The following is a 25682-nucleotide window of genomic DNA, read 5'->3' as shown; positions in this document are numbered from 1 at the left end:
TCATGGCCGAGACGCAACTGTGCGACGCTGACAGTGAGAACAGACGCGAGGCGAGACGCTGGATTTGTGGTGGTCTTACATATTTTATTTATTTAGTTTTTGATTGAATTACTTGGGTCTGTCGGTTTCTGAGGATGCGATGGGCGGTGAGGTCAGTAAAAACCGAAAGGTGAGTCAGTATGATGAGGCGCAGATCGGAGTTGTTTACCTTTTAACACGCTGTAGATATGGAGTCGTCACGTGTAGCGACCCCTAGATGGGGTAAGAGAAGATGAAGGCAGTGGTATTTGAAAGTCTCTTCTGCACCGATCAGCTCACAAGTGGACACAGACCTTCAGTCTGCGGCTCAAATCAGCTTCAGATCGTCTCTTTATTTATTTATTTGTGGGGGGTCATGTGTGATCTATGAGCTACAAAATGTTTCTACCCCATTTACCTCCAACATTAGTTAGTGATGCCAACTAAAAACCTAACCAAGCGCTGCATTTCTTAGTTATTTTTGAGGCTTTAAAGTTTAGCTTTTATTTAAATCAATATTTCATAAAGTCAAAAGCATAACTGCAGTGTATTTCACATTATTCCTCCTGTGTAAAAGCTTTCAGCTCACTAACGCACTGTATTTTACGTCATTCAAATCTCAACAAAACCTAAGTCAGCATCATTACAAAACCTCAGTCTGCACATTGTGGACAGGTCGTGCAGAGTTCGTGATGCCAGCTCATCATTCATTTCCAGAAACAACAACAACACCCCCACAAACGCACAGCGCCGCCTCCTTGTTTTACTGTCCTGGTGATGTTCTTCCTGTCATGCATCCTTCTTATTCCAGTGTTCAGTCACAAACTCTCCAAGGCTACACGGATGTTTCTTTCCTGCAGATTTTATTTATATTTATTTATTTAGTCTTTTGTTATAGTCTCTACGGATACGTTTGTTGGTTTCCTGCCTTGCCAAATTTTGGTTCTACCGGCTGTTAATAATTGTGATGTGGCTGTATTACAAAACATATTGCTGTTGTTCAGAGAGTGGAAGAAACACTTTCATTACTATTAAATATTACTGATTTTAGTTGCAACTGAATAGAACTATATGCAGTATTTCCATTCACCAGCAGATCATCTTGACCACGTCTACATGCGTAGACGTGTTGAGTTGCTGGCGCGTGATTGGTTGATTAGATTGCATTAACGACCAGTTGGGCCTAATAAAGTGTCCAAGGAGTGTTTCCCAAATAGTTATCAGATTTAATTACAGAGTTATACTCTGCAGTTACACGTTTCAAACAAATGCAGTATGCAAAATAGATTCGCGTGTACAGAGGTATCAGCATAAAGTGAGGATAAATAAAATCTGAATAGTAAATATATATTATATATTATAATTTTTTCTTTTAAAATCTAGAGCGAGGGGCCGGCTGCTCAGCGTCGATTCAGCCACGGGTTCCTCTCGAACGTGGGGGTCTCCATCGTTCATAGACTCGGACACTCAGCTGTATTTTCTCGCCCTGTGGGAGCAGACAGCAGGCAGCCCATCAGACTCCTGTTGCCTCCAGAGGACGGCGCTGAGGCGTCCGGCGCAGACCCGACTCCTGCGGCTTTTATCTCTGTCTTTCTGCCCGAGTTCCCACACCGTAGATGTCCTGATCATTTCCAGGTACTGCGGACCACAACACAACCCAGTTAAAGACGCAAAGAGAAGAAGTTCTTTAGGAGAAACAGAAAGATAACAGGGCCTAATTCTGTGCTTACAGATCCTGGGCTTCATCGCTAAAGGCTCATTTGGACCCATCCTAAAAGTCAAAGATATTTCCAAAGAGAAGATCTATGCAGTTAAGGTCAATCCAGTATTAACTAAAGATGTTAAAAATGTGATACTTTTGGACATCTTTAGTGTAATTTTCTTCCTGTGTTGTCATACAGGTTCTGCCAAAGTCTGAGTTATTGAAGCACGGAGTCCTGGAGCAGTCGAAAGAGGAAGTCATCATTCAGGTACAACATTGATAGAAACAAAATTCAAATAGTTGAAATTAAATAATCAAATAAATGTTTATGTCACCTGTTCAGCTTTTTTAACCATGACACAAGTAAATAGGGATTGTAGCAGAGATTGTTTTTTACAGACATGGGCAAAATTTAAGCTCCTGTAGGAACCCCTATGCTGAGGCTAATGATAAACGAGAAATTATTATGCCAATAAACAAATATTACATCTGCATACAGCTGAATTATAGAGTGCTATAAACTGTCTATGTGCTGGCCATAAATACTTACTAATAGGTCAAAATGCAATATTCTTAGTAGAGCTTCTCAAAGCATAAACTGGAGAGGATATCATTGCTGAAAGGAATGTATTCATGTCAAGCAAACATTTCTAAATTTAATGCAAATAGTAGTTATATGGTTATTATAGGAAAGCACAAACTATGTACAATTATAAATGTGATGATAAAAGTGGACCAATTATGCTCATTTCCAGCTTCATATTGCCGTCTTTGGATGCTACTATCCAGAAAGGGAGTGCAAACAGGCAAACCCAGGTGTAGATACAGCTGAGGGGAAATGGAATAAATTAAGCTGATTTTTAATAAATAATAGCGAAGGTGAAATGAGCCTTGGGGTTGCCGGAGGTGGCGTCTAGGCTGATGGCTGAGCCAGAGGGCTGGGTGCATTGTTGGGCAGACTGAGCAGGAGATAGAGACAAGACCGGAGCCAAGCTAAGGGTAAATATGAAAAATAAGATGCAAGAATCAGGATCAGGACAAGTGGTAATGATCTAACTTTAACAATAAACTCAAAGGCTTGACTGTAGAGTGCCGCATAAAGCATGACTCACAATTCAAAATAATCCTTATCTGTCTAATACATAGCTTTGCTCCACCACTTCTGTTTATCCACTGTCGGGAGCTTTTGTTCTGATTGGCTGTACTTTACAAACACAAGGTTTGTCATCAGGTGGGTGGATTCTCAGAACTCACAGCAAAAATCGATGACCAGTCTGATGAACTGTACACTGACTTCAGTATTTAAAATGTTGCTATAATATGAGCATCATTTATAACAGTTTAAGACAGTAAATAAGTAATGACTTAATAGGTCCACTTAAAGGATTACAGTAGGTGGTGTGGCATAGTTTCTGTCCATAGTCCGTAGTCCTCACGCTGCAGGAAACTCTCTGTGCATCCCTCACTAAATGTTCACTGTTCATCTGTGTGTGTCGACTGTTGCATTGCAGCGGCAGCTCAAACACCCTTTTATCCACAATCTGCAGGACTGCTGGCAGACGCAGCGCCATCTCTTCATTAGTGAGTTAATAAATAGAAACGATGGCACCGCTCGACCCTCCCTTCTTCCGCTATCCTTTGTTGTTCCCGAGAAGTTCCCCCTTTCCTCGTCTTTGGTCCCATAGAATAAAAAGTTGTCAACTGTAAAACCAAGCAGTCTAAAAAAAAATCTCTGGATAGTGAAGAGGTGCAGTGCCATCTAATGAGCGTCCTGGGTAAAACTGTCCTCTGTGGCTGCAGCTGCTGTGTGACCTTTGCTTACCTAGTGTTGTCACAAATTCAGGTTTTTTTCAGTTAAGATTACTGAAGTGGCTAAAAGATGTTTAACAAAACAAAGAGCATGTGTGTTTTAGACTTAACCCTCTTCCTGACTTCTTCCTTTCCCAAACCACAGTGGGATGAACAAATCATTTTTTGTTTTCTTTTACTTTACGTTTCCTTGCAGATTGCTTTATTTTATTTTTATTTCCACCTTTAGTGATCTGCTTTACCCACGCTGCCAATTTCAAAGTGCTGAGAAGTATGTTTGTGTCTGGTCCTCTGCAGTGTGTGACTACTGCAGTACTGGTGACCTGCACACTTGTTGGTTGCTGAGGGGCCACTTTGGGGAGGAAGAGGTTCGGCTCATTGCTGCAGAGCTGGGCAGCGCACTAGGTTAGTGCTCATCAAATGTCTTGTACTGTCACAGAAATTATGCTTGAGCGCACAGTACACTTTTTTCTTTGAAAAAAAGATTAATGTCATTTAATTCTTGCTCTCTGTCTCTGATTTATTTCTAGGATTTCTACATGACTTAGGAATCATGCACAGAGATATAAAAGTATGATATTTTTCATTTTAATCACTCTTGTAACTTCCACACGTGTGTGTTTAGAACTTTTAATGGTTATGGCTTTGCTGCTTTTTTTTTTTCAGATGGAGAACATTCTGTTAAATGATCAAGGTAATGCTCTTCTGCAGTTGTTGATGATACACTTTTAAGACTGAAGTATTTAGAGAAATCATGGTTAGATGAGTACAGATGCAATGCAGGTAACAGCAGATAAGCATGACATCACAGCTCAGGAGCTTTGCCAAGACACTAACTTAAAATCTCTTTAATATAAACTTGACAACTTCAAGACCCCTCTTACGGAAACATTTATGGTTTTATTTCTACAAATCAGTCTCTCTTTGTTTTTTTGCCTCTATTCAGGTCACCTTCGACTGTCTGATTTCGGTCTGTCTCGCCGCCTGAAACGAGGAGGGCGAGCTTTCACAATATGTGGGACGATCCAGTACATGGGTGAGATTTGTGGTCGTGCCACAGATACTCTGTGATTGTTTTCCATGACTAACATTAACATGAGAGCCTCACCTGCGTTTCATTCCCCCTGGATTCAGTTGACCCAGTTGTGAATGGGATGCACCTGTAATGTACTCTGCATGTTATTACTTTTTGCTCTATTATTAAGAGGTATTTTCTGCCCTGCATTTAACTTTTTCCTTTTATGCACACACATATATATAAACATATATGTGGATGTGTGGATCTCTGTTTTGGGTGAGCAGCTCCTGAAATCTTGAGCGGGGGTCCGTACAACCATGCTGCTGACTGGTGGTCTCTTGGGATTATGCTGTTCTCACTGGCGACAGGAAAGGTGAAGACACTTAAACTCACTATTTCACGGCTCTGTGTGTAGAAAAGTGCCTGAAAGTGCAGATTATTTTTGCTTTAAATCCACTTGTTTCTCTATTTTTAGTTTCCACTAATGGCAGAAATAGACCACTGTCGCATGCTGGCAAAGGTCAGAGATTTTTCTTATGTGGTGCCTGAGACGTTCAGCTCTGCTCTGATCCTACTCCTTACTGAGGTCAGTATCCACTGCTCTTTTTACTTTGTGCCACCTTAGAGCTATAGTGACATACTCATCTCTTTATCACCATACTGATGTAGCTTTTGTGCAAGAATCCGATGAACCGCCTTCGTAATCTGGAGTGTTTCAAGATGCAGACGTTCTTCCGTGGCACTTCATTCGACCCTTACATCCTCCAGAAGACACCGGTTGAATTCATCCTGGAGCTTAGGACGCACCCCGACTGGGCAGCCAAATCCGCAAGAGGCTTTTCATTGGATTACTTTGATAACTTTGACTGTGATCAAATCCTTCACTCCCCCGTGAGTCCCAGTGAAGTCATAGGGTAGTCAAAGTCTCCTACTTTGGCCAGTGTGGACCTAAAATCGGCTGCAGAGCAGACTTGCAAAGCGAAAAATCGATCTGTTTTTAAGGATACTAGATACATGAATTCTGCATGTGATGGCATTTCCATAACAGACTTGTTTCTCTACAGACTTATGTTACCTCTTGGAATTGAAAGTTGTATTTGGACCCCAAAGCGCTTTACACATCCAGTCATGCACCCATTCACATTCATCCTGGTGGTGATGGCAAGCTACATTGTAGCCACAGCCATCCTGGGGCCCTCTGACCACCACCAGTAGGCAACAACAGGTGAAGTGTCTTGCCCAAGGACACAACGACCGAGACTGTCTGACCCGGGGCTCGAACAGGCAACCTTCCAATTACAATGCGAACGCCCAACTCTTGAGCCACGATCGCCCCATGTTATGCATTTTTAACTGAAACTTCAGCATGTCTCTCCCATGATGAAGTTGAAGGTGAGGTTTTGATGTCTCTATACACATGTGTCCTTGTATTAACTGTATATCATTTTATGTTGTTGCTAACAGTTGTTTAATATACATTGTCTGTTGTTTTTAAATGCAATTGCTCAAATAAAGTTTAATTTTTTAAATCAAGTATTCATTTATTTGTGTTTATTATTTCTTAATACTCTATGATGGGTGGGGGAGTAGAGCTACTACAAGGACCGACCAGTGATGAAAAACAAATGAATGACACTGAGTTGAATGAACACTGTCTTCCTGACCTTTTTTTCACTGATTAAACTGGGTGTGTTAATGATTAATAAAAGAATTGCGGGGCCTTAACTTTTTTTGGAAACAGTTTAAAGACCACAGAGCTACACGGTGGTTTTATATTTCTGTGTTTAATGGTGGACCATGTTTTTCTTGTTTTCCCCATTGCTGTGTAGTCAACCATTTCTGGATTTTAAGATTAGACTTAAAACTTATAGTTAGTTAATTAGTTATAGTTAGGACTGGATCAGGTCACCCTGAACCATCATGCCTGCCTTGCTCAGGGAACTTTATGTTGACAGGCAGTTCAGGAAAGAGGTCACATACACTGTAAAGACCCAGCTCTCTTTTAGGTTGGACGTTTTTACTTCTATAGAATAAAAATGAGGGAACACCAACCTGAAAGGGTTTCTTTTATATTTCTGTATATCAGCACTAGCACAAAAACATAAATGAGCCTGCTGTATTTTCTGTTGGGCACTTTTCTTATCTCAGGTATCTCAGGCAGCCTTGGGTTGGCCTATTTACAGGAGTGCTCACAAACCCACTGAGGACAACCAATAATAGGACAGAAAATTGAGGACCAGATAAAGTATCATCATTAGATGCTTTTAATTAGGTAACAGAGAAAAAGTCGAGGGTCCCAGAGGAAGCAGCCACACATAATTGCTGTACTTCTTGAAGTCATGAATCTATTTAAAACTGTATCTCCTGAATGGGAGTGCACCAGCTCCTCCCACCACTGCCTCCTGACATTGAATTCCCTCTCAGGCCCTTGTCTTAGACAGGTCCACCATGCCTGTGTTGTGGCTGTATAGTGGCAGGCAGTCCATTGACCCATATCTGCTTTTAGAGGCACACTGACCCACAATAGTGAAGAGAGGAGTCCCCTGAAATCCTGGAGGGCCATCCCACAGACTCTCACCAAATAGTAACATTACATAACTGAACACAACAGAAAACATCAGTTGCAGCTTATCCTGCAAATGTGCAGAAAGACACAGATTGACACGCAAGTAGTCACAATCAAATTCAAAAGCCATGAAATGATCCCGACTGGCTGATGATAAGCTTCGTTCAAGTTTGCATTTTAAACTTTTTAAACCATACACATTATTATTATTCAAAGTATTATTATTTGAAACTTTTCATTTTCAAACAGAAGCCAATTACACAAAATAAAGAAGCAAAAAAAATGGTTGAAAAACCTGCTCTTCATAGTGGAAATGATCCAGTTGACCTAATTTCCTTCTGATTTGGCCCATTTTGGCCCACTTTTACACTGACTGGAACCTGGAAATGATTTCTATTTCTGGAACTTTCCATCATTTTCTTCACAGTTTAAAGCGCTGCGGAAAAGCCACTGAGTGCACGAATTGCTCGGAGACTCAAACACCCCTGAGAATTTGAGGGTGAAGATCAAATTATCAGGAGATTTCAAGCCATCCTCAGGGCACATTTTTACTAATTAGAGTAAAAATAGCACACCATGGGGTGTGGTTAAACGCCTCATTTAGGCCCTTATTGGACAAAAGGTTCTGACTTAATACATGATTTTGTGTTTTGCAAGCAACCTGAACATGTGGGAAGCATTAAAAAAACAATTTGCATGTAAAAGATAAAGTAAACCAGTTTAAAACGCCAGGTTTCTAACCATTGCTGAGTCAAAGTGAGTGTGGCCATCTGAAAAATTCTATATCAATGTGATAAAGATGAAGCTAAATGAATTTGAAAAAAAAAATCACTATATTTAAATAGAACAATGAATCATCACTTTTTTTTTTATTCATGTGGGGCAAAGGTGGGCGTACACGCTCCGCCCAGGGGTGTTGGCTTGTGAGGTGTGACACACTTGAGCTGGATACAAACTAAAGCTGGCAGGGAGGCTCCATCAGTGTTCATCGCATCAGTAGATGAGACCCATTTTAATTTCAGGTAAGAGCTTTTATCTTGTTATTTTTATATTCAGCTGATTTTAATGCTGTCTTCACAAACTTGAAATACAAGCTGCCTTTAGATTTTATTAAATTTTGAAGATTTGTGCAGCAGCTCTGACAATTTCATATATTTTTTACACTGCTATCAGTGTTTGATTAACTGCGTATCTGACTCTGATGAAAGATTTTGTGGTCTTGTGTTTTTCCCCACCTAATTAGCCTCTTCCTAGTGCTGTGAAAATCACATTTGGAAATCAGAAAATATTTGAATGGCATCCAAGCCTGGACTTACTATTAAAGGGCTATAAAGTGATAAACCTTTTCTTCACATTACCAAACAACGATGCACTCAAAGCTTTATAAACAGCTGCAGACAAGCTCATTATTGGAAAAGTACCAATATGGATCAATCTGCTGTTACTGTATCCTGCAAATCAAACAAGCTCTCACATCTTTAAGGTAGACAGATGATAGGAGGACGGGTGTTAAATCTAGATAAAACTGGACTAATTTTCTGTTTGATTCCACTTCAGTGTCTGCCCTTTTTAGCTGCTAATGACTGAATAATAATCAGTCAAATCTTCTTCCAAAGGCTGCTCAGACAATCAGTCACTCAGGATGACGCATCAGTTCCCAACGCTCTCCGAGGCTCAGAAGAGGGAGCTGCATGAGACCGCTTTACGCATAGTTTCTCCAGGGAAGGGCATCCTGGCTGCAGATGAGTCTGTAGGTCTGTAGCGCTCCTTCTTTAAACATGCACATTTAGTGAGTGCACACCTTATGTCCAATCCAATCAAAGAGTGTAAGTTATCACCAGTGTAAGTTAAATGTCACTGACAATACACCCACTGCAGGCAGTATGGCTAAGCGGCTGGCTCAAGTCGGAGTGGAGAACACGGAGGAGAACCGCAGGCAGTATCGGCAGATCCTCTTCAGTGCGGACGATCGCATCAACAGCTGCATCGGAGGGGTCATCTTCTTCCACGAGACCCTGTACCAACACTCTGATAATGGCGTTCCCTTTGTCAAAATGATCAGGGACAGGGGAATCCTGGTTGGGGTCAAGGTCTGACCACTTAGAATTCAATCTGTTTAGGTTATCATCTTTTTTTGATAATAGGTTTGGATTTTGATTCAAATCATTGTCTGCATTCTTCAGGTTGACAAAGGTGTTGTTCCCCTGGCAGGAACTTGTGGAGAAACCACCACACAGGGTCAGTCCGACTCACACTGGACCGCTGCTGATATCAACCATTTCATCACCACAATTTCCCATTTATGAACATTTCCCTTCTCTGTTTTTTTCTTTGTACTTTTTACACTTCTCCACAGGTCTGGATGGATTGTCTGAGCGTTGTGCGCAGTATAAAAAGGACGGTGCTGTCTTCGCAAAGTGGCGCTGTGTGCTCAAAATTAGTGACGTCAATCCATCAAAGCTGGCTATCACAGAAAATGCGAATGTTCTTGCACGTTACTCTAGTATCTGCCAGCAGGTCAGAACTCCAAATCATAAAGCCTAAATGCTTATCCACACATCACTGTGATCTAATGCATATACAGTGTTTGATCATCTATCTTTCCTTGAACAGCATGGCATCGTGCCCGTCATAGAGCCAGAGATTTTGCCTGATGGTGATCATGACCTGAAGCGCTGCCAGTATGTCACTGAGAAGGTAGGGAGTGGCTGCACTGTTACTTTTATGGGTTTTTCAGACATTCTGTACCACTCTGCTGCTTCTTTAGTAAAACAGTGTCTGTGTTGCAGGTCCTGGCTGCAGTGTACAAGGCCATGTCAGACCACCACGTGTACCTCGAAGGCACTCTGCTCAAACCCAACATGGTCACTCCTGGACACAGCTGCTCCACCAAATACAGCCCAGAGGAGGTTGCAATGGCAACCCTCACTGCTCTGCGCCGCACAGTTCCCCCAGCTGTGACAGGTAAGTTAAAATGATGCTCTCATTTAGAGGTTTAGAAACAGAAACGTGTGCAGAAACCAAACAGAACAAATTCATGTTTTCGTCCACAGGAATTGCTTTTCTGTCAGGAGGTCAGAGTGAAGAGGAGGCCTCTTTCCACCTTAATGCCATCAACAACTGCCCTCTGCCCAAACCCTGGGTCCTGACGTTCTCCTTCGGACGAGCCCTGCAGGCGTCTGCACTCAGAGCCTGGAGAGGACATAAAGAAAATGAGAAAGCCGCCACTGAACAGTTCATCAAGAGAGCAGAGGTAGCTTCCAGTCGTTTTTTAATGCACACATAAAAAAAAGAACCAGCTGCTATTTGTATGACGTTTCTCTGCTTGTTTGCTCTCTGTTGTATCTGCAGGTGAACAGTCTGGCATGTCAGGGAAAGTACACCGGTGGAGATAACTATGGAGAGGCTGGCCAGCGCATTTACGGTTCCTGCCATGCATATTGAAGAGTATAAAAAGAACATTTTAACTAGCAGTGTGTTCTTCCACACCATAACAAGATATATTACAGAGGAGATGTACTGCATTTTCTTAGGTTATTTCAGAATATTGGCCTACATAATGATATTAAATGAAATATCTTGCCTTGACAAATGAGAACAATCAGAACATGGCCTTGGGTGTTTCTAACACATGTGCTGAATGAAAGGCTCATGCTTTACTTGTGTTGTAGCAGTACTTTGACTAGAGCTTTAAATCCTGCAGTTAATATTGCAATGCCAGCCTAACATGTGCTCCACAGTAATGATATTAGTTCGACTCAAAACACAGTTAACTAAATAGTTAAAGAAGCTGAATCTATATGATACAGCTCCCAATCTATTATTTAGAAGTTGTTATGTGAAGCTTCTGTGCTTGTGTGACAGAGAAAGTGGATTTGTGTAGTTCAGTTTCTTTATTTAGTTTAGCAGTGAACATGCACAAATAGACATATTGTAAGAGAATTAGCTTGAAGCTAAATTGCATCTACAGTCCCCAGGTATGAAGTACAATCAGCTCAATAAGTAATATACAACACATGCTGATGTGTGTTATCATTCTTAGTAGCATTATATGTCTAATAAACATATTTCAAATGTAAGTATTTAGGCAATAAAACTGTGTTCTAGTAAAGTCTGATTGAGATTTTTTGTTTTATGAAGGTTAATGGTATGTCACGCTCTTTATAAGACGACAGACACTGATTCACTATGTGGAGAAAATTCGTTTTCATTTTTTTTTCATCTTTCAAACCCTGTAATTTAAGGGTATTCTATATGTTATCTAATGTGTCAAATGTCCAGAAAAGGCATCTGACACGTGATGCTGGAGCGCTTCTGTGATATTCTTTGTCAGTTACAGTTCATTTCCACCATTCCGTAGTTTGACATACGTGTAACTCCTAATAGTTCAAAATGTCACATTCAAATATTTATGGACATTTTTTTTTTCATTTCAAGCCCGGTTCAAGTCTTTTTTTTAAATAAGAAAAACTAACAACAAATTTACTCAAAACAGTGTGATGTACCCTTGATAATGTTTTGACACATCAGTATATATATCTGGAGCCTATCCCAGCTGTATTAGGGCAAGAGACATGAAACACCCTGGACAGGTCGCATGTCTGTCCCAGAGCTAACACATAGAGACAGACAACCATTCCCACTCACGTTCACATTCAATTAACCTAACCCCACTAACTGCATGTCTTTGGATCGTGGGATGAAGCCAAAGTATCTAAAGAGCAGCCACGCAAACACGGGGAGAACATGCAAACTCCACACAGAAAGACCCTGGATTTAATTTATTTGTGCTATAATAATAATATTACTACATGAGATTACAAATATTTGAATCTAAATTCTAATGAATGTACTCAGTATGTACACAAGCAGCAAGAGAATACACCTTTAGCTTGCAGTTAGCTAATACACCTTCAGCTCCCAGACATACTGTGACTAACTGCACACAAACAGTTAGTGTGTTTGCTGATATTTGTTGAGCTGATAGAAATGTTGAATTTGAAATTACCTGACAGTTAAAAAAACGTCACTCACTTCATGCTTCCTCCTTTTCTTTAGAGCTAGCTACATTTTGAAGCAATGCAAACACAACTAATGGACTCCTGCACTCCCTCCGGCCTGCTATAAAAAAAGCTATAAATGATACCGCTGAACTAAAAGTAATGAGTCTGTTTTGAAAATGTACGAAGTAGACAGTACAGATATTTGTTTTAAAATGTAGGGAGTAAAAGTAAAAAGTTGTCACAAAAATAAATACTTAAATAAAGTACAAATACCTGAAAAGTCTACTTCAGTACAGTAATGTAGTATTTGTACTTTGTTAGTTCCCACCTATGCACCTTTCTAGTGCTTTACCCTATTTTCACAAAGGGCTCTAGACTATATAATAAAATGCAACAACAAAGACAGTATAAAAAGAAACTAAAACTAAATAAAAGCAATCCACAGGTGGGTTTTATGCTTCTTTTTAAAAGTATCAGGTGTGTCCACAGATCTTAAGTGCATTGGAAGTGAGTTCCACAACTTGGGAGCCACAACCTCAAAAACACAGACTCCTTTTGTCCTTAACTTGAACCTAGGTACCAAGGGCGCCTCCAGAATTTCTTTCATAGGGGTGGCCATATGGGGCCACTAGAAATACACCAAAAACAGAATTTCCAGTTTTATTATGCTGTTGTCAAATATAGGATAGTTGAAAAATATCGCAAAAAAGAGAGAAAGAAAAGAATGATATGCCTACCTAATTTTCCACTGTTAAAGTTGATGTCACTGAAAATAGGTATATATGAAAACCAAATAAGATTTTGAAATCAATAATAATCTGCTTTAACTGATTGATTAATTGATTGGTTGATTGGCTGAAATTCCACCCATTGCTTTAATGATTCTCAGCAGAGCTGACAGAAGAAGCTTAAGATTCATATTCCCAGAATGGAGTTAGCTTTAAGCGCAAACCTGTTCAGTAAAGACAAAAAAAGGATTAGTGGTCTGTCCAGGGATTGGCAGCAGCTTTTCTGCAACCTTATTACATTATTATCAACATAGGGCAGTCTTGCCAGGTGGGGCCACTGGGTAGGGATCCGGATAAGGCAACATTTTTCCGATTTTCTATTATCTATTGTTCAGTATTTCATTTGTTTTATCTTCAGAGATGCTCTTCTGATTACCTTCGTTGTAATGAGTGGAAGTTAAGTTACTGTTGCCTTTCTATCAGCTGAAAGCAGTGTGACCATTCTCCTCTGACCTCTGGCATTAACAAGGCATTTTTGCTCACAGAACTGTTGCTCAGTGGATATTCTCTTGTTTTGAGACCATTCTCTATAGACTCTAGGGGTGGTGGTGTGGGGAAATCCCAGCATAAGGCAGTTTCTGAGGTATGCAAACCAGGCTGTCATACACTAACAACTATGCGACATTGAATATCACGTAAATCACTTTTCTTCCCCATTCTGGGCTGTATTATTGAAAAAATTATATTAATTATATTCTTGAATTAACAACTGGTAAAAATGAAGCAAAATTATAAGCCTGTTGGTAAGTGTCTATATTTATAAAACATTTATTATTTAGCTTATGCTTATATTATATATAAATAATACCAATATAGCAAGTCTTGCATTATAAGCGATGTGCATTATATGATATTGTAATATATATTATTTGACGACAAATGATATTAACAAAAACATTAATAGCTTTGGATATGGTCGGACTATTTTCTAAGGCGGATGTGTCAGACTCGGCTGTAGTGTTTCCGGTGTTGATGAATGCCCTGCTCGGTTAAAAAAAACGCGCTGGGGTAGGAGTCACCTCGTCGGGAGTATTGTCTGCTCAGTAAATACCCTTCACAGTGTAGCGTAAAACAGCGCTCATTTGATTGCTTTCTCGTTTTTCTTTTTGCCTCGACCACTCGCAGGCGCTCGGGGCCTAATCACCAGCAGGCGTTAAAGAATCCTGGAAACAGCGAACTGTTAGCTTGAGTTAGCAGCGATGTCGGGTGTTGTGCGAGGCCCCGCTGGGAACAACGACTGCCGAATTTACGTGGGAAACCTCCCGCCAGATATACGCACAAAAGATGTGGAAGACGTGTTCTACAAGTATGGGACGATTCGAGATATCGACTTGAAGAACCGGAGAGGGGGACCCCCGTTCGCCTTTATTGAATTCGAAGACCCCAGGTAAGAAGCTAACGGTTAGCCGCGCCAGGCCCGATGCGGTCCCATTGTGTTGCTAACAAACTCGTGTGTGTGCTAACGCGTTGCTTAGTGCTCAGACTATTTCCTGGATGTTTTTTTTCTGTTATTCCCGTAATTAAATTTGGTATGTGTGTGCGCGCGTGCTACTTTCGCTTTCGACTTGGTTTGCATACGCCTGTGTCCCGTTTTTCCTGCGCTGAAGCTTGGTGCCTTTGTGGTATTAATGTCCATGTTGCTGGAGATTAATACACCCGCTTCACTTCTTCGCTGCAGACGACTTGCGTCAAAGCACTCGCAGCTTTACGCTTTGCTACATGTTAATTTGGTCAATCGTTATATTTCTTTCATGAAACAAAAGTTTCATGAGACTAAAATGCTGCAGTTGCATTTGCAAAGCGGATTAGTAGACGTTAAGTAATAAAGCTAGCCGCTAACATGGCTGCTTGCGTGTTGCAAGCCTGTTCGTTCGTGCATTTGTTTATGTCTAAAGCGAAACTGTTTTATTTAATAGGGACGCTGATGATGCCGTCTATGGACGTGATGGATACGACTACGACGGCTACAGACTGCGAGTGGAGTTTCCTCGGAGCGGCAGGGGATCCAGAGGAGGGTTTGGGATCGGAGGAGCGCCCAGAGGCAGATATGGACCCCCTTCCAGACGATCTGAGTACAGAGTCGTTGTGTCAGGTAAACAAACCAAAAATATGCAATGCCAGGCAGTTATTTGTCTGTCTGAAGGGGGGGGGGGGGGGGCTTATTTTATTTTTATGATTATAGTGAGTGTAGTTTTTGAGAGACATGAAAGTTTTTGTGTTTATGTTATGGAAACAAAATCTCCTGTAGAGTGTTTCAGCGGTTTTAAGACTGTCTTTGAATGCATTTGCCTATGCAAACTTGCTGTTGCACAACCACAATGAGCCTTTGGGCAGTGACTGCATGTAAGCACAATCTACCTGGATAGAGTTAAGATGGGGACAAAATTATGTATTGCTGTTGTTTCTGGCCATTTGATAACTTCAAGTGGTTAAATATTTTTCTCACACACATGGTGATTTCCCTTTGTCAGTTTTGTTTATATAGCACGTTACACATCAACTGGATGTGCTTAACTACAAGTTAAAAATAAATTGCATAGCTCTACAGTGATTTAATGCAAGAAAACCTCAAAAAACAACAGAAATTTACAAGGGAATAAGACTACATTTCAAACACACAGTTAAGTGTAAACCACTCAGAATAAAAAGTTTTTGGATGTAGACACAGTTGAACTTGACCTCAGGACAGCTGGCGGCTTTGTTGCAAAAAACAGGACAACAATAACTGAAGGCACCCTCAGCATCATTGGGTCTAATTTTATGAACATTTAAAAGATCTGCACCTGATTACCTGAAACTTCTAACTGGGTTATAGACACTAAGCCAGTCAGACATACTGATGGGCCAAACGGTTAAATGTTTGTGAAAGATTTTAAAGGTAGTTATGTATTGAACTGGGAGCCAGTGACGTGACTTCATGATTGGGGTAGTAAATTCATATTTCTGTGTATGTGTTAGGTAGCCCGTTGTGGTAAAAATGTTTTAGATGTAAGAAAACTTCAAAAACTCTTAAGGATAAATGTGATTTTCTTTATTGGTGGCAGCCACTGATATCTACATCTAGGGCTTCGATAATACTGACGGTCGAGTAATCATTCCTGTAATACTGCTTTGAAGTATAACAAGAAGGGGGTGGATTGTGATGTAAATTCTCAGTGGACAAGTTGACAGTCACAAAAAGCAGACATCAGAGAGCTGTTATTTTTATCGAGTAGATCTGGCCATAGAGTAAAATTTCCCTTAATCTGTATAAAAAGAAAACAGTCTCATGGTAGTTGGCTGCAGTGCACACTAAATATGTAAAAGTATTCAGAACCAGTACATTTTTAAATAAAATATGTCTTTTACTTATTAATGCACCAGCAAATCTTAGTGTATCTTGGTGTTAAATGACTAAATCTGAAACAGACCAGCTCTGGGGCTCTTAAACATTCATCCTTGTGTGCATAAACACAGCTGGAGGGTTCACTGTGTGTGTTGACGTAATGTTGGTGTTTTTCAGGGCTCCCTCAGAGCGGCAGCTGGCAGGACCTGAAGGACCACATGCGTGAGGCAGGCGACGTGTGCTACGCCGACGTTTACAGAGACGGGACTGGAGTGGTAGAATTTGTGCGCAAAGAAGACATGACCTATGCCGTTCGCAAGCTGGACAACACCAAATTCCGCTCCCATGAGGTATGTGTATGATTTTTAGCATCATGGATGATTGTTCTATGCTTTGCTGTGCTGAGGTGAGTACGTCAGGAAATGTGACGTGTCGAGAACAACAGCCAGCCCTTAATTCCATCTGTGGCATTTCCACCGTAGGCAGGAATGTATGCCTTTTCAATGTCAAGTTCTCTTGTGTCCGCCAGGGAGAGACTGCTTACATTCGTGTGAAATTAGACGGTCCCCGCAGCCCAAGTTATGGAAGATCACGCTCTCGCAGCCGTGGCAGCCGGAGCAGGAGCCGCAGTCGGAGCGCCAGCCGCAGTCGCAGCAATTCCCGTGGTCGTGGCAGAGGATCTCCCCGCTACTCACCCCGTCACAGCCGCTCTCGCTCCCGTTCCTAAGCTTTTCTGCCGTCGATGTTTTGCTCCTTTTGATGTATACCCTCCTGTTTTTACCTCCTATGAGTTTCTCCAGATGTCAGCTATTGATTTTAATTTCTCTCCCCCCCCCCCCCCCTTTTTTTTTTTTCTTGTCCTGGTGTCCTTGTGGATGATCTTGGTATGTAGTTGTACCACCCCCACCCGTGCTTCAACCCTTCCCTCTGTCTCCTGCAGCTTTGTCCCTTCTTCTCCCTCCCACTCCCCTCTCTCTCCACCTCTCGCTCCCTTTTTTCTGTCCTAAAGTTTTGCAAAAGTAGAAGTTGTGCTGTGTCGAACTTCAAAAATGTTGAGTTGTTTATAACCTTCACTCAATGTTTTTGCAAGTACTGAAAATTTAAAGTTTTGTTTTTGGTTTTGTTTTGTTTTTTTCTTATATATTAAAAAAAAAAAAAGCTTCTCATTGGATATGTGGGGTGGGCTGTTTGAAAGGGGAGCCCGATGCTTAACTGTATTTTACCCTTGTGTCTTCCTTTAGACATCTGAAGAGAAGGATTAAAGTGATTTGGAATAAAACCATTGTGGAGAACATTTCATTTGTATGGTCAGGATAGGACATCTAGGAGCAATCAGGTCGAGGCAATGGTACGCTTCATATTCCATAAATTGAACGTTTCTGATCGGTTGCTGTATCATGCATGTCATTTTAACAAAGCCACGTACTGTACTTTGTTATATATACAGTTTTTAACATGCTACTTCTGACCTGTGACAGAATAAGCAGTCCTAAATCAAGTGTTGTGATGTAAGTGTAACATCTTTGCTGTCAAATGTGGGGGAAAAAAGTGAATTCACTACTTTGATGCAAAGTGTCTCACTTAAATATCCTCATTGCTTTAAATGTTTTCAGGGAGTGATTGTTTTTGTGCTCAGTGGCATTTAAAAATCTGAATCTGACATGAGTGCTTCAACATGGCTTAAAAAAAAAACAAAAAAATAGGCCCCCAAATCTTGACATTTTATTCTAACGGTCTGCCTCTGATTTTCTTCCTGGTATTTCAAGGTTTTGATTGGAGGAGTGGCTCAGTGGATCCCAATCCTTGGAGCTGGATGAGTGGATCGATTAGGGAAGGGATAGGCAAGGATGGATGCTCGGAACGGGATCAGTTTTCCAGGATTCAGATGAGTTGATATCAGAACTTAAAAAAAAAAACAAAGAAAAAAACAAACAAATGGGAGTCTCAGAACATTTTTTTTATTATTAGGCCCCCATCCTGCCTATCTTTTAAAGGTTTTCAGGGATAATGGCTTTATTAGAAGAAAACGAAACTGAGGACCAGGAAGTTGGATCAAAGGATGGAGTCGTAGATGCCTGGTATGAAGGAATTAAAATTGGGGAGGTTGGGAAAGGGGTTTCACATGGGTGTAGTTTGTATGTTTTTAATTTTGCTTAATCTTTTTTTTCTTCCTCTTAGCATTTTCAATAAAACACTTTGAAACAAGGACATTTAGTTTGTCTTTATTTCCAACATAAACCCAAGCACGAATTCTTTACCATTAATAAAATAAACCTGTTTGATCTCCCTCATTACATTTACGTTTGTAACCAAACCAACTAAGGATAACCATGGAGTTAGGAAACAAAGGAAGAGCAGCAGCTGTGGACATGAAACACCACCACAGCAGCCTGCCCGTGTTCATTATTCAAAGCTCTCGTGTCCCTCAGCTGTGACGGTGACTGATGAAAGGGCCTTTTACGCACAGCCGAGTGATGCCTGCCGTGCGCCGTGGTCTCGTTTCCTTTTAGCCCACAGTCGGTGGTGTATACCGTGAATGATGCATTGTGGGATGAAATAAGATGCCGGCAGACAGGAGCTGGAGAAAAACGCTTGCAACACACGGGGAAGCTGCTGCCCAGCCAATGGCAGGGTTCAGCATACAGCAGAGGGGCGGGGAGCTGCTGGCGCACAGCGGAGAGCCAACCTACCTACATGCTTATTGTGTAAATCTTTAAAAAGCAATTACCCGCAGCATCATCCTAACCTTACCCACCGGCTGGGTGAAATAGGCTACTTATTTTTGGAAAGGAGTGTTTTCAGGTGGCTCGAGAAAAGGTGGGTTGCATATTTTTCATAATCTGAGGGGGGGAAGACTGACTCTCATGTCTTGACATATTTCTGATTCGAGTTATTTTTCTTGTTCTTATATGATGATCTGTTCCTGTATGCCTCTTTGCATTTTGAATGATTGGATATGTAGGTTGTATTGGCGTATTTTGGCGGATTCTATATTTGAGTGGGCATATTTTGATACTTTTGCCCTCCTGATGCACAAGCTGCTTTAATCCGAAAGTGATTTTTGCCAAGTAATTTAACTCCACTTGTATCAAGTTTCGCACTCAATCTTTGCAAACGCTCAAGTCAACGTCTGATCAAACATATAGGCACAAATACACAGCCACGAGTTGTAGATTCAGATGAGTGGGATTGGTGGGAAACGCTTTGCCAAATGGCCAGTTTTCTGCTTGTGGTGTTTGCGATGATCCGGGCTGGCCTAAACCGTCCCCATCACCACGTGCGGTGTTAATTTTCAGTGCGGTACGTGCGTGAACGTGCTCCCTTCTTCCTCCGCAGGCATCCTCAACCATGACTGACAGGAAAGCTGTGATCAAGAACGCAGACATGTCCGAGGACATGCAGCAGGACGCGGTGGACTGTGCCACCCAGGCCATGGAGAAGTACAACATAGAGAAGGACATTGCAGCCTACATCAAGAAGGTGAGACAGGAGGGGGTGCTTGGATGGATCCAAGCAGAGCTCTCACCGACAGAGCATGATCAGCAAATTGAGACACTAACACATTCTCACATCTATTTTTGCCCAGCGTGGAGATGAGACACGTGATCAAAGACATAGTCAGGGTTTTCTTTTTATTTGGCACGTTTAAAAATCCTTCCTCCAAAGCAGGGGCGTTTCCAGGATTTTTAGAATTTGGTGAAACATGGCACAGTTAGAAGTGGCAACACAAGAGCATGAAGACTGTATGGCAGTCACTGACTTCTTACTTAAAGGCATAATCGTACTTGAGTACTAATACAAAAGTTTTTGTCACTATGCACAAACCTATACAGTTTGTACATACAATCATTGATTCATTAATGTGTGTTTTACTTTAATGTGTCAACTGGACATGATTTTAATTGGTCAACTGGCTTCAACTTAACTTATAGGACATCAGTAGATTAAAATAAGCAAAAATAAGTTATTAAAGATTTAAAATGAATGGTTTGAAGTATAACATTTGAATCCAGAATATACTGGAGGGGAAAGGGGCTATAAGAAATGCATTAAAACTGATGGTAAATAAGTTATGTGTCCTTGGTCCTTTCCACTCTAGCCCATTGGTAATGTTTGTAAGGCCCCCTCTGCACATGCTCTTACACGAAATTACATAAACTAGAATAAAAAAAGCTTTTGATTTGTTTGTTTTTATGTGCATCAATTTCCCAATACAAGAGTGGAACTCAAACCTTTATAGAGTGCTTTAAGAAGAAGTACAAAAACTTCAAACTGTTGGCTGCTAATGCACAAAGTAACAAGAAAAAGGAAAGCAATAGTAGTAATAATGTTTTTCTTATGAAAAGCCTGGCTAAGCAGGTTTTTGTGTGCTTTTGCAAGTCTGTTTCTAGTTCTCATACACACTTGCCTGCAGCATATTGGCATGAACGTTAAACTTGTTTAAATAAATGATCTAAATAACAAATTAGTGCTTACAGATTATCAACTATTTTTGCATTTCCCGCTGCAGATCATACAACTCCCATGTTCCTGCTGAGGACCACAGTGTGGAGACAGTTATCCAGTTTATTGAATAGCTTTAACTGAAACTAAAACTGGTTTGATATAGAAAAAAGCAGGGATTAAATGTGCTATAATGTCATTGTAACTAATAATATTTTAATTAGTCCTTCAGGAAAATTAAGGTTGGGCATGACCTCTATACAATATAAATCCATCCAATCCATATAAAGTAACTTGGACCCTGATTGCTGTCGTCCTCTTGACTCTTTTCAGGAGTTTGACAAGAAGTACAACCCCACTTGGCACTGCATTGTCGGGAGGAACTTCGGCAGCTACGTCACCCACGAGACAAAGCATTTCATTTACTTTTATCTGGGCCAGGTGGCCATCTTGCTCTTCAAGTCAGGCTGAGAAGTTTCTGATGGGTATTGAGGAGTTTTTCTCCCTGAACCTAAATCGGAAATGCACTGGTGGCTGATGTCTCCCATACACTAATAACGACATACCATAACGATGCAAAACCGGCCATGCGCAATTGCATGGACTATACACTATTTAATATGTATGTTACAGTAAGTTTACTTTTTGATAGTTGCCATTTGAATGCAACGGAAGTAGTTTTTGTTGATGCTGTTAAATTCTAGGTTGTAAAAGATTTCAATGTGGCCCTTGATTTTACGTGAAAGGAAAGCTGTAGAATGTAGTGGTGCATCCGCTTTCCTTCTCAAGTGGCATTGCCAGACCCCGTTACGAGACAATGTTGATTTTGGTGGTAAAACCATCCCGCGTGCACCGGTTTAGCAAATCATCGTCCACATTAACCTGTGATCATATAAAGAAAACAAATAATGGGGTTTGTTATCTCTGCTGCCAATTTCCAAGGAATTATGTTGCTTGAAGATGCACGCCATTCAGTATCTCCACTGTTTTCAATTGGGATTTAAGACAGACCCACAGCAGAAGTGAAATTATTGCAGCCGTGTTCAGAAAAGATGTCACATTTTGGACCCAACACAAGTCAGTGCAATCATTTGCAGGGATTTTCAGTTCGAACGCTCTTAAATTTTCACTGTGAAGAACGATGGGGGCCGATAAGCCTCCCATACACAGACCTTAACCTGTAATGTACGACTTGTAACACTAGAGACTGGCTACCCAAATTTCCCATCTCAACTACTCGGACTCGAGTCTTATAATCCTGTGTTCCTGCATGTTTTACCACAGATTATTTAAACGTTATATAGGAGACAAACAGAAGCTCTTCTTGGACACTTTTGTGTGTTTTATTATTATTTTTGTTAAACCTTTGAGTTTGTGAATAATGGCCTGGGCTAAGTGTGTCTTGTCCCAGTAATTGCTATAAAGCAGCATTAGGACAATGTTTAGATGAAGCATCTGCAGCCGACTCCACCAAGGCTACCAACGCCCATGTGTTTCAGGTTGTGACGTCTTTTGTGGCTACCTTTTTAAGTTGCATCCCCCCCACAATGCCTTTAGTTCTGCATTGCCAGTGTACTGCCAGACATGAGGTAAGGACAAAACATTCAGAGTTGGGACTTTTCAAAGCAACAAGAAGCAGGCTTCCTCTTGTCTATCTCAGATTTTTGGCTTTTCGTTTTGTAATGTCTGCATAACTAGTTTGAAATGGCGATGCACAGTGTTTGCGTTCTGATTAAATATGTTGTCTGTGAGGACAGATTTGAGGGTTTTCGTGCACAGAGCCAGATGACAGATAAAGGCCGAATGTTTCTCAGATGTTCCCTCCTTTATGTGAGCTACGTGTGAAATGTGTATCTCAAGTGTTAGCTTGGTTTGACATCGTTTCTCTCTAAGTTTTTTTTCTTTCTTTTTTGAGGGACGTCTTCCTAACTATTGTCAATGTAAACTGATTTAGTATTGTTTTCCTCTGGCATGTATTTTTGCTGTGTATATGTAGGAGCCGTTCCAATGCTGTTAAATTTGCACAAAACGTGTGCCTGTCATTGCTCTCAAATGTAACTGGCTTGAGTACAATTGCACTTCATCAGAAATAAATACAGTAGGTTGCTACAGAACCAAAACCATGTAACTCGATAAAATAAAATGTTGACTTATTACACTGTGGTCTTTCATTCTGTCCCTCTGAGGCAAATCTGAGCTTCAACAGTGTTTTTTGTACCCGTGCATGCGAGTGTCTGACTTTAAATCTGTTGGTGTTCACAGTATTTTTTATTTTTAAACTTGAGGGTGACTTACCAGGCTGCATTTTTAAAGCAAAATGATACTCCTGATGATACCTCGGTACCAACTGAGTGCCATTTAAATGCCACAGATTACCTAAGTATTGTTGCTGACCATGTCCGTCCCTTTCAGCATGAGCATGACACTGATTTCACTGTACTAAAACGGGCTCGGCACTCTCCAGGTCTTAATCCAACAGAGCATCTTTGGAATGTGGTGGAACGCGCGATTCTCATCGTGAATGTGCAGCTGACAAATGTGTGATACCGTCATGTCAATATGGACCAAAATGTTCCAGGAATCTTTCCAGCACCTTGAATGAAATGGCTGATGGGTTTATGTTTGCGCATTTGTAGAACTAAAAAGCTTTGACCCTTTTAAAATAAGCAAATTAAAGTCCAGCTATTTCAAATGAGCTGTCAGTTATGTTTCAACAGATCAACAATGTGGTGCTATATTTCGCTATATTTCAGTCATTATGGAATCATTTTGTTTTTCAGTTAATGCACTGCAATCACCCAAACTCTCTAAATCTATGTTTAAATACTACATCAGCTGATTTCACTGATTCGCATGCAGTCGGCCAGAGCCGGTTCTGTTTGGCGTGCATTAAAACCTGTCGGCAGATGACAGGTGGCAGATGAAGAAACTAACTCCTTCAGCCAAGATGTTATGTGTCAGGCTAAGGGCTGGTGTAATGGCATGCATTACTGTGTATTAATATCACAGAAAAGCAGATTTTATGGGGTTTTTTATTGTGTGCTTTGTTTCTCTGCAAAAATTGTGATTGCACTACAGCATACAAAAAAGACCATCTGCAGAGAGATCTTGTTCATGCCTTTGGCTGTTGTTTTCTCATTGATAAAAACTGCATGAGTCGGGTGGCACTTGTGTAACGTGCTGCAGTTACGTGATGTCTGTAAGTGGAAATCTGTAGAAACAAGAGCTCACGAAGCCAGCAGAGCTGAGAAAGCAGACAAATCAAAGAACAAGTGACTAATGAATAATTCGTAGCGACAGACTGGGGTCAGAGTGGATGAAATAAGATGCTCGCTGGAGTTAAGCAAGGCTTTGTTCTTTTGATACTTATCATTGCATCACACTCGCTCTAAAGTTCCTCTTTTTAAAAAATATTTGGGATTCACTTGCAGCCCTTGTTTAGTGAGCAAGAAAGCCACGAGTGAGTGGCACGAATAAGGAGTCTGAATGCTGTTAAAAACGTGATGTATCATTAGTCTCACATTCACTCACACTTTAAACAGAAGTGCGTCAGAGGCCCGTTTGCTTTTCTACCCAGCCTTCGCTGCTGTTTTACATTCTTGTTTTTCCCATCAGCACCCCCCCCCCCTCCCTTCCACATACCTGACTGCTTTCTCTTTCATAGCCTCTGGCTGCCTTCATCCATCTTCCCACACAGAGCTGTAATTCATGGTCGGAGCACATTCACATGTAGACAGCATAGATAATTGACTGGACCAAAAACTAACCCCTGCTGCTTGAAAACTAGTCACACAGTTAATATATATCTAGAGCCATGTTTCACACTTTGACACAAATTCGGGGTATTTTTCTGAACTGTGGCTTGTTCAGTTTAAAGAGTATTGTTTTCTACCAAATAACTTTCTCATAGTGTTAAAGCACATTTAAATCCAGCTCCATCTCACACTGTCATTAAATAGCTTTCATATCCAAATCTGCAAAAAGTCTTAAAAGGACTCTTTCATGGCAACATTTTTACCTCTCTGCACTTAAATAGCTCTATTCAGCTCAGCACAGCTTCAATATGAAATACCCCTTTCTTTTGTTCAGAGCGTGGCTCTCATTGATGTGGTGAATGTTTATGCTCTGCAGCTCCCTCATAGACTTCGAGATGACCAGTGGGCGTATTTCACGCTGGCACAACAAGGAGGCAAATGACTCAGATTCAAACATCAGGGATGTTGAGAAACACATTCATGTGTTAATAGAAGCTACTGGATTCGCTGGTTGCAATTACATTGCGCGTAGGTTGAAGTATGTGGTGTTATTGTCTGGGAAAGTCAAATTTGAATTCATCATTGGATGAAAATCCTTGAACATTTTTGTCCACTATTGTTGTGATTGATGAATGTCTAGTGTTTGAAAAAAGGTTCACAAGAAGCCCTGAATTATTTATATTGAGCCATAGTGTGGAGATGAACATGCACTGGCTCTTCTTTGCATAGTGCCCATAGTGATTTTCATACATGTTTTTAAAATTTATTTTTTACATGAAACATAATCACTATCACCTCAGTACCACAGTAGGGAAAGCACATGTGGAATTAACAGCAGCTCAGTTAAGTGCCCATCTATACCCACACAATTACATCTGATTGCCCAATAAATTGCTAGCCCCAAAGTTTGAAGTCCACTGTCTATTGTAAGAAATTCACCAATGATTGACAGATGAAGTCCAAAGATTCTGTTCACCACAGTGTTTTTTCAGTTGAAATCACACAGACTTCTGCTGTCAATGCTACACAATAATCAGTTCACAAATAACATACACAGACCCAGTTCTGGTCTGGGACTATCACCAGTACCAACTTGTGAAAATACATGCAATTAGATAATAACAATTGTAAGGTTTGGTTTCTCCTAAGCAGGTTTATTTTTAGAACCAGAAAAACCTCCATCCCTGTTTATTCCTTTTGAAGGCCAGCAGGGGACAACCCCTAAAATGAGGAGTGACTCAAGACTTTTGCACAG

General features: G+C 40.8%; 4 protein-coding genes across 6 annotated transcripts; all 4 read left to right on the top strand.

The window, feature by feature from the left end:
• The first annotated feature begins 5 nt into the window (after window positions 1–5).
• LOC308401870 (ribosomal protein S6 kinase-related protein-like) lies at window positions 6–6052 on the top strand. Of its 3 annotated transcripts, none has more exons than XM_080890321.1 (12): window positions 6–169; window positions 1402–1653; window positions 1751–1828; window positions 1920–1988; window positions 3232–3301; window positions 3827–3934; window positions 4060–4100; window positions 4196–4223; window positions 4476–4565; window positions 4832–4920; window positions 5023–5133; window positions 5217–6052. In XM_080890321.1, exons 1-12 carry the CDS (start codon window positions 140–142, stop codon window positions 5463–5465), a joined length of 1215 nt encoding a protein of 404 aa, XP_080746447.1. In that variant the 5' UTR covers window positions 6–139; the 3' UTR covers window positions 5466–6052. The 3 variants fall into 3 exon arrangements, with proteins under 3 accessions (XP_080746447.1, XP_080746448.1, XP_080746446.1); XM_080890322.1 differs by having other exon boundaries at window positions 1751–1834; window positions 3268–3301; XM_080890320.1 differs by having other exon boundaries at window positions 1751–1834.
• A 2703-nt stretch (window positions 6053–8755) lies between these two features.
• LOC308400873 (fructose-bisphosphate aldolase C-like) lies at window positions 8756–10597 on the top strand (the record flags this gene model as incomplete). The annotated part of the gene is made up of 8 exons (XM_080888900.1): window positions 8756–8871; window positions 8996–9203; window positions 9297–9351; window positions 9470–9630; window positions 9727–9810; window positions 9903–10077; window positions 10167–10366; window positions 10465–10597. The coding sequence occupies 8 exons, from the start codon at window positions 8756–8758 to the stop codon at window positions 10555–10557; spliced, it is 1092 nt and encodes a 363-aa protein (XP_080745026.1). The 3' UTR covers window positions 10558–10597.
• Window positions 10598–13872: 3275 nt separating this feature from the next.
• srsf1a (serine and arginine rich splicing factor 1a) lies at window positions 13873–18435 on the top strand. The gene is made up of 4 exons (XM_080890290.1): window positions 13873–14291; window positions 14821–14996; window positions 16407–16579; window positions 16759–18435. The coding sequence occupies exons 1-4, from the start codon at window positions 14104–14106 to the stop codon at window positions 16954–16956; spliced, it is 735 nt and encodes a 244-aa protein (XP_080746416.1). The 5' UTR covers window positions 13873–14103; the 3' UTR covers window positions 16957–18435.
• A 305-nt stretch (window positions 18436–18740) lies between these two features.
• Window positions 18741–22828, top strand: dynll2a (dynein, light chain, LC8-type 2a). Its single transcript, XM_080890291.1, has 3 exons — window positions 18741–19046; window positions 19566–19709; window positions 21006–22828. Exons 2-3 carry the CDS (start codon window positions 19578–19580, stop codon window positions 21141–21143), a joined length of 270 nt encoding a protein of 89 aa, XP_080746417.1. The 5' UTR covers window positions 18741–19046; window positions 19566–19577; the 3' UTR covers window positions 21144–22828.
• Window positions 22829–25682: the final 2854 nt, after the last annotated feature.

Source organism: Rhamphochromis sp. 'chilingali' (assembly GCF_963969265.1).
Source record: "Rhamphochromis sp. 'chilingali' genome assembly, chromosome: 8".
Taxonomy (NCBI): Eukaryota; Metazoa; Chordata; class Actinopteri; order Cichliformes; family Cichlidae; genus Rhamphochromis; species Rhamphochromis sp. 'chilingali'.
The sequence above is the reverse complement of the archived record's forward strand: the minus strand, read 5'-3'. Positions and strand labels throughout refer to the sequence as shown.

Coding starts and splice junctions, on each gene's coding strand:
- LOC308401870 (XM_080890320.1), top strand. CDS start 140: ATGGGCGGTGAGGTCAGTAAAAACCGAAAG. Junction 3,935..4,059: donor AGAGCTGGGCAGCGCACTAG/GTTAGTGCTCAT, acceptor ATTTATTTCTAG/GATTTCTACATGACTTAGGA. Junction 4,101..4,195: donor TCATGCACAGAGATATAAAA/GTATGATATTTT, acceptor TTTTTTTTTCAG/ATGGAGAACATTCTGTTAAA.
- srsf1a (XM_080890290.1), top strand. CDS start 14,104: ATGTCGGGTGTTGTGCGAGGCCCCGCTGGGAACAACGACTGCCGAATT. Junction 14,997..16,406: donor GTACAGAGTCGTTGTGTCAG/GTAAACAAACCA, acceptor GGTGTTTTTCAG/GGCTCCCTCAGAGCGGCAGC. Junction 16,580..16,758: donor CCAAATTCCGCTCCCATGAG/GTATGTGTATGA, acceptor TGTGTCCGCCAG/GGAGAGACTGCTTACATTCG.
- dynll2a (XM_080890291.1), top strand. CDS start 19,578: ATGACTGACAGGAAAGCTGTGATCAAGAACGCAGACATGTCCGAGGAC. Junction 19,710..21,005: donor TTGCAGCCTACATCAAGAAG/GTGAGACAGGAG, acceptor GACTCTTTTCAG/GAGTTTGACAAGAAGTACAA.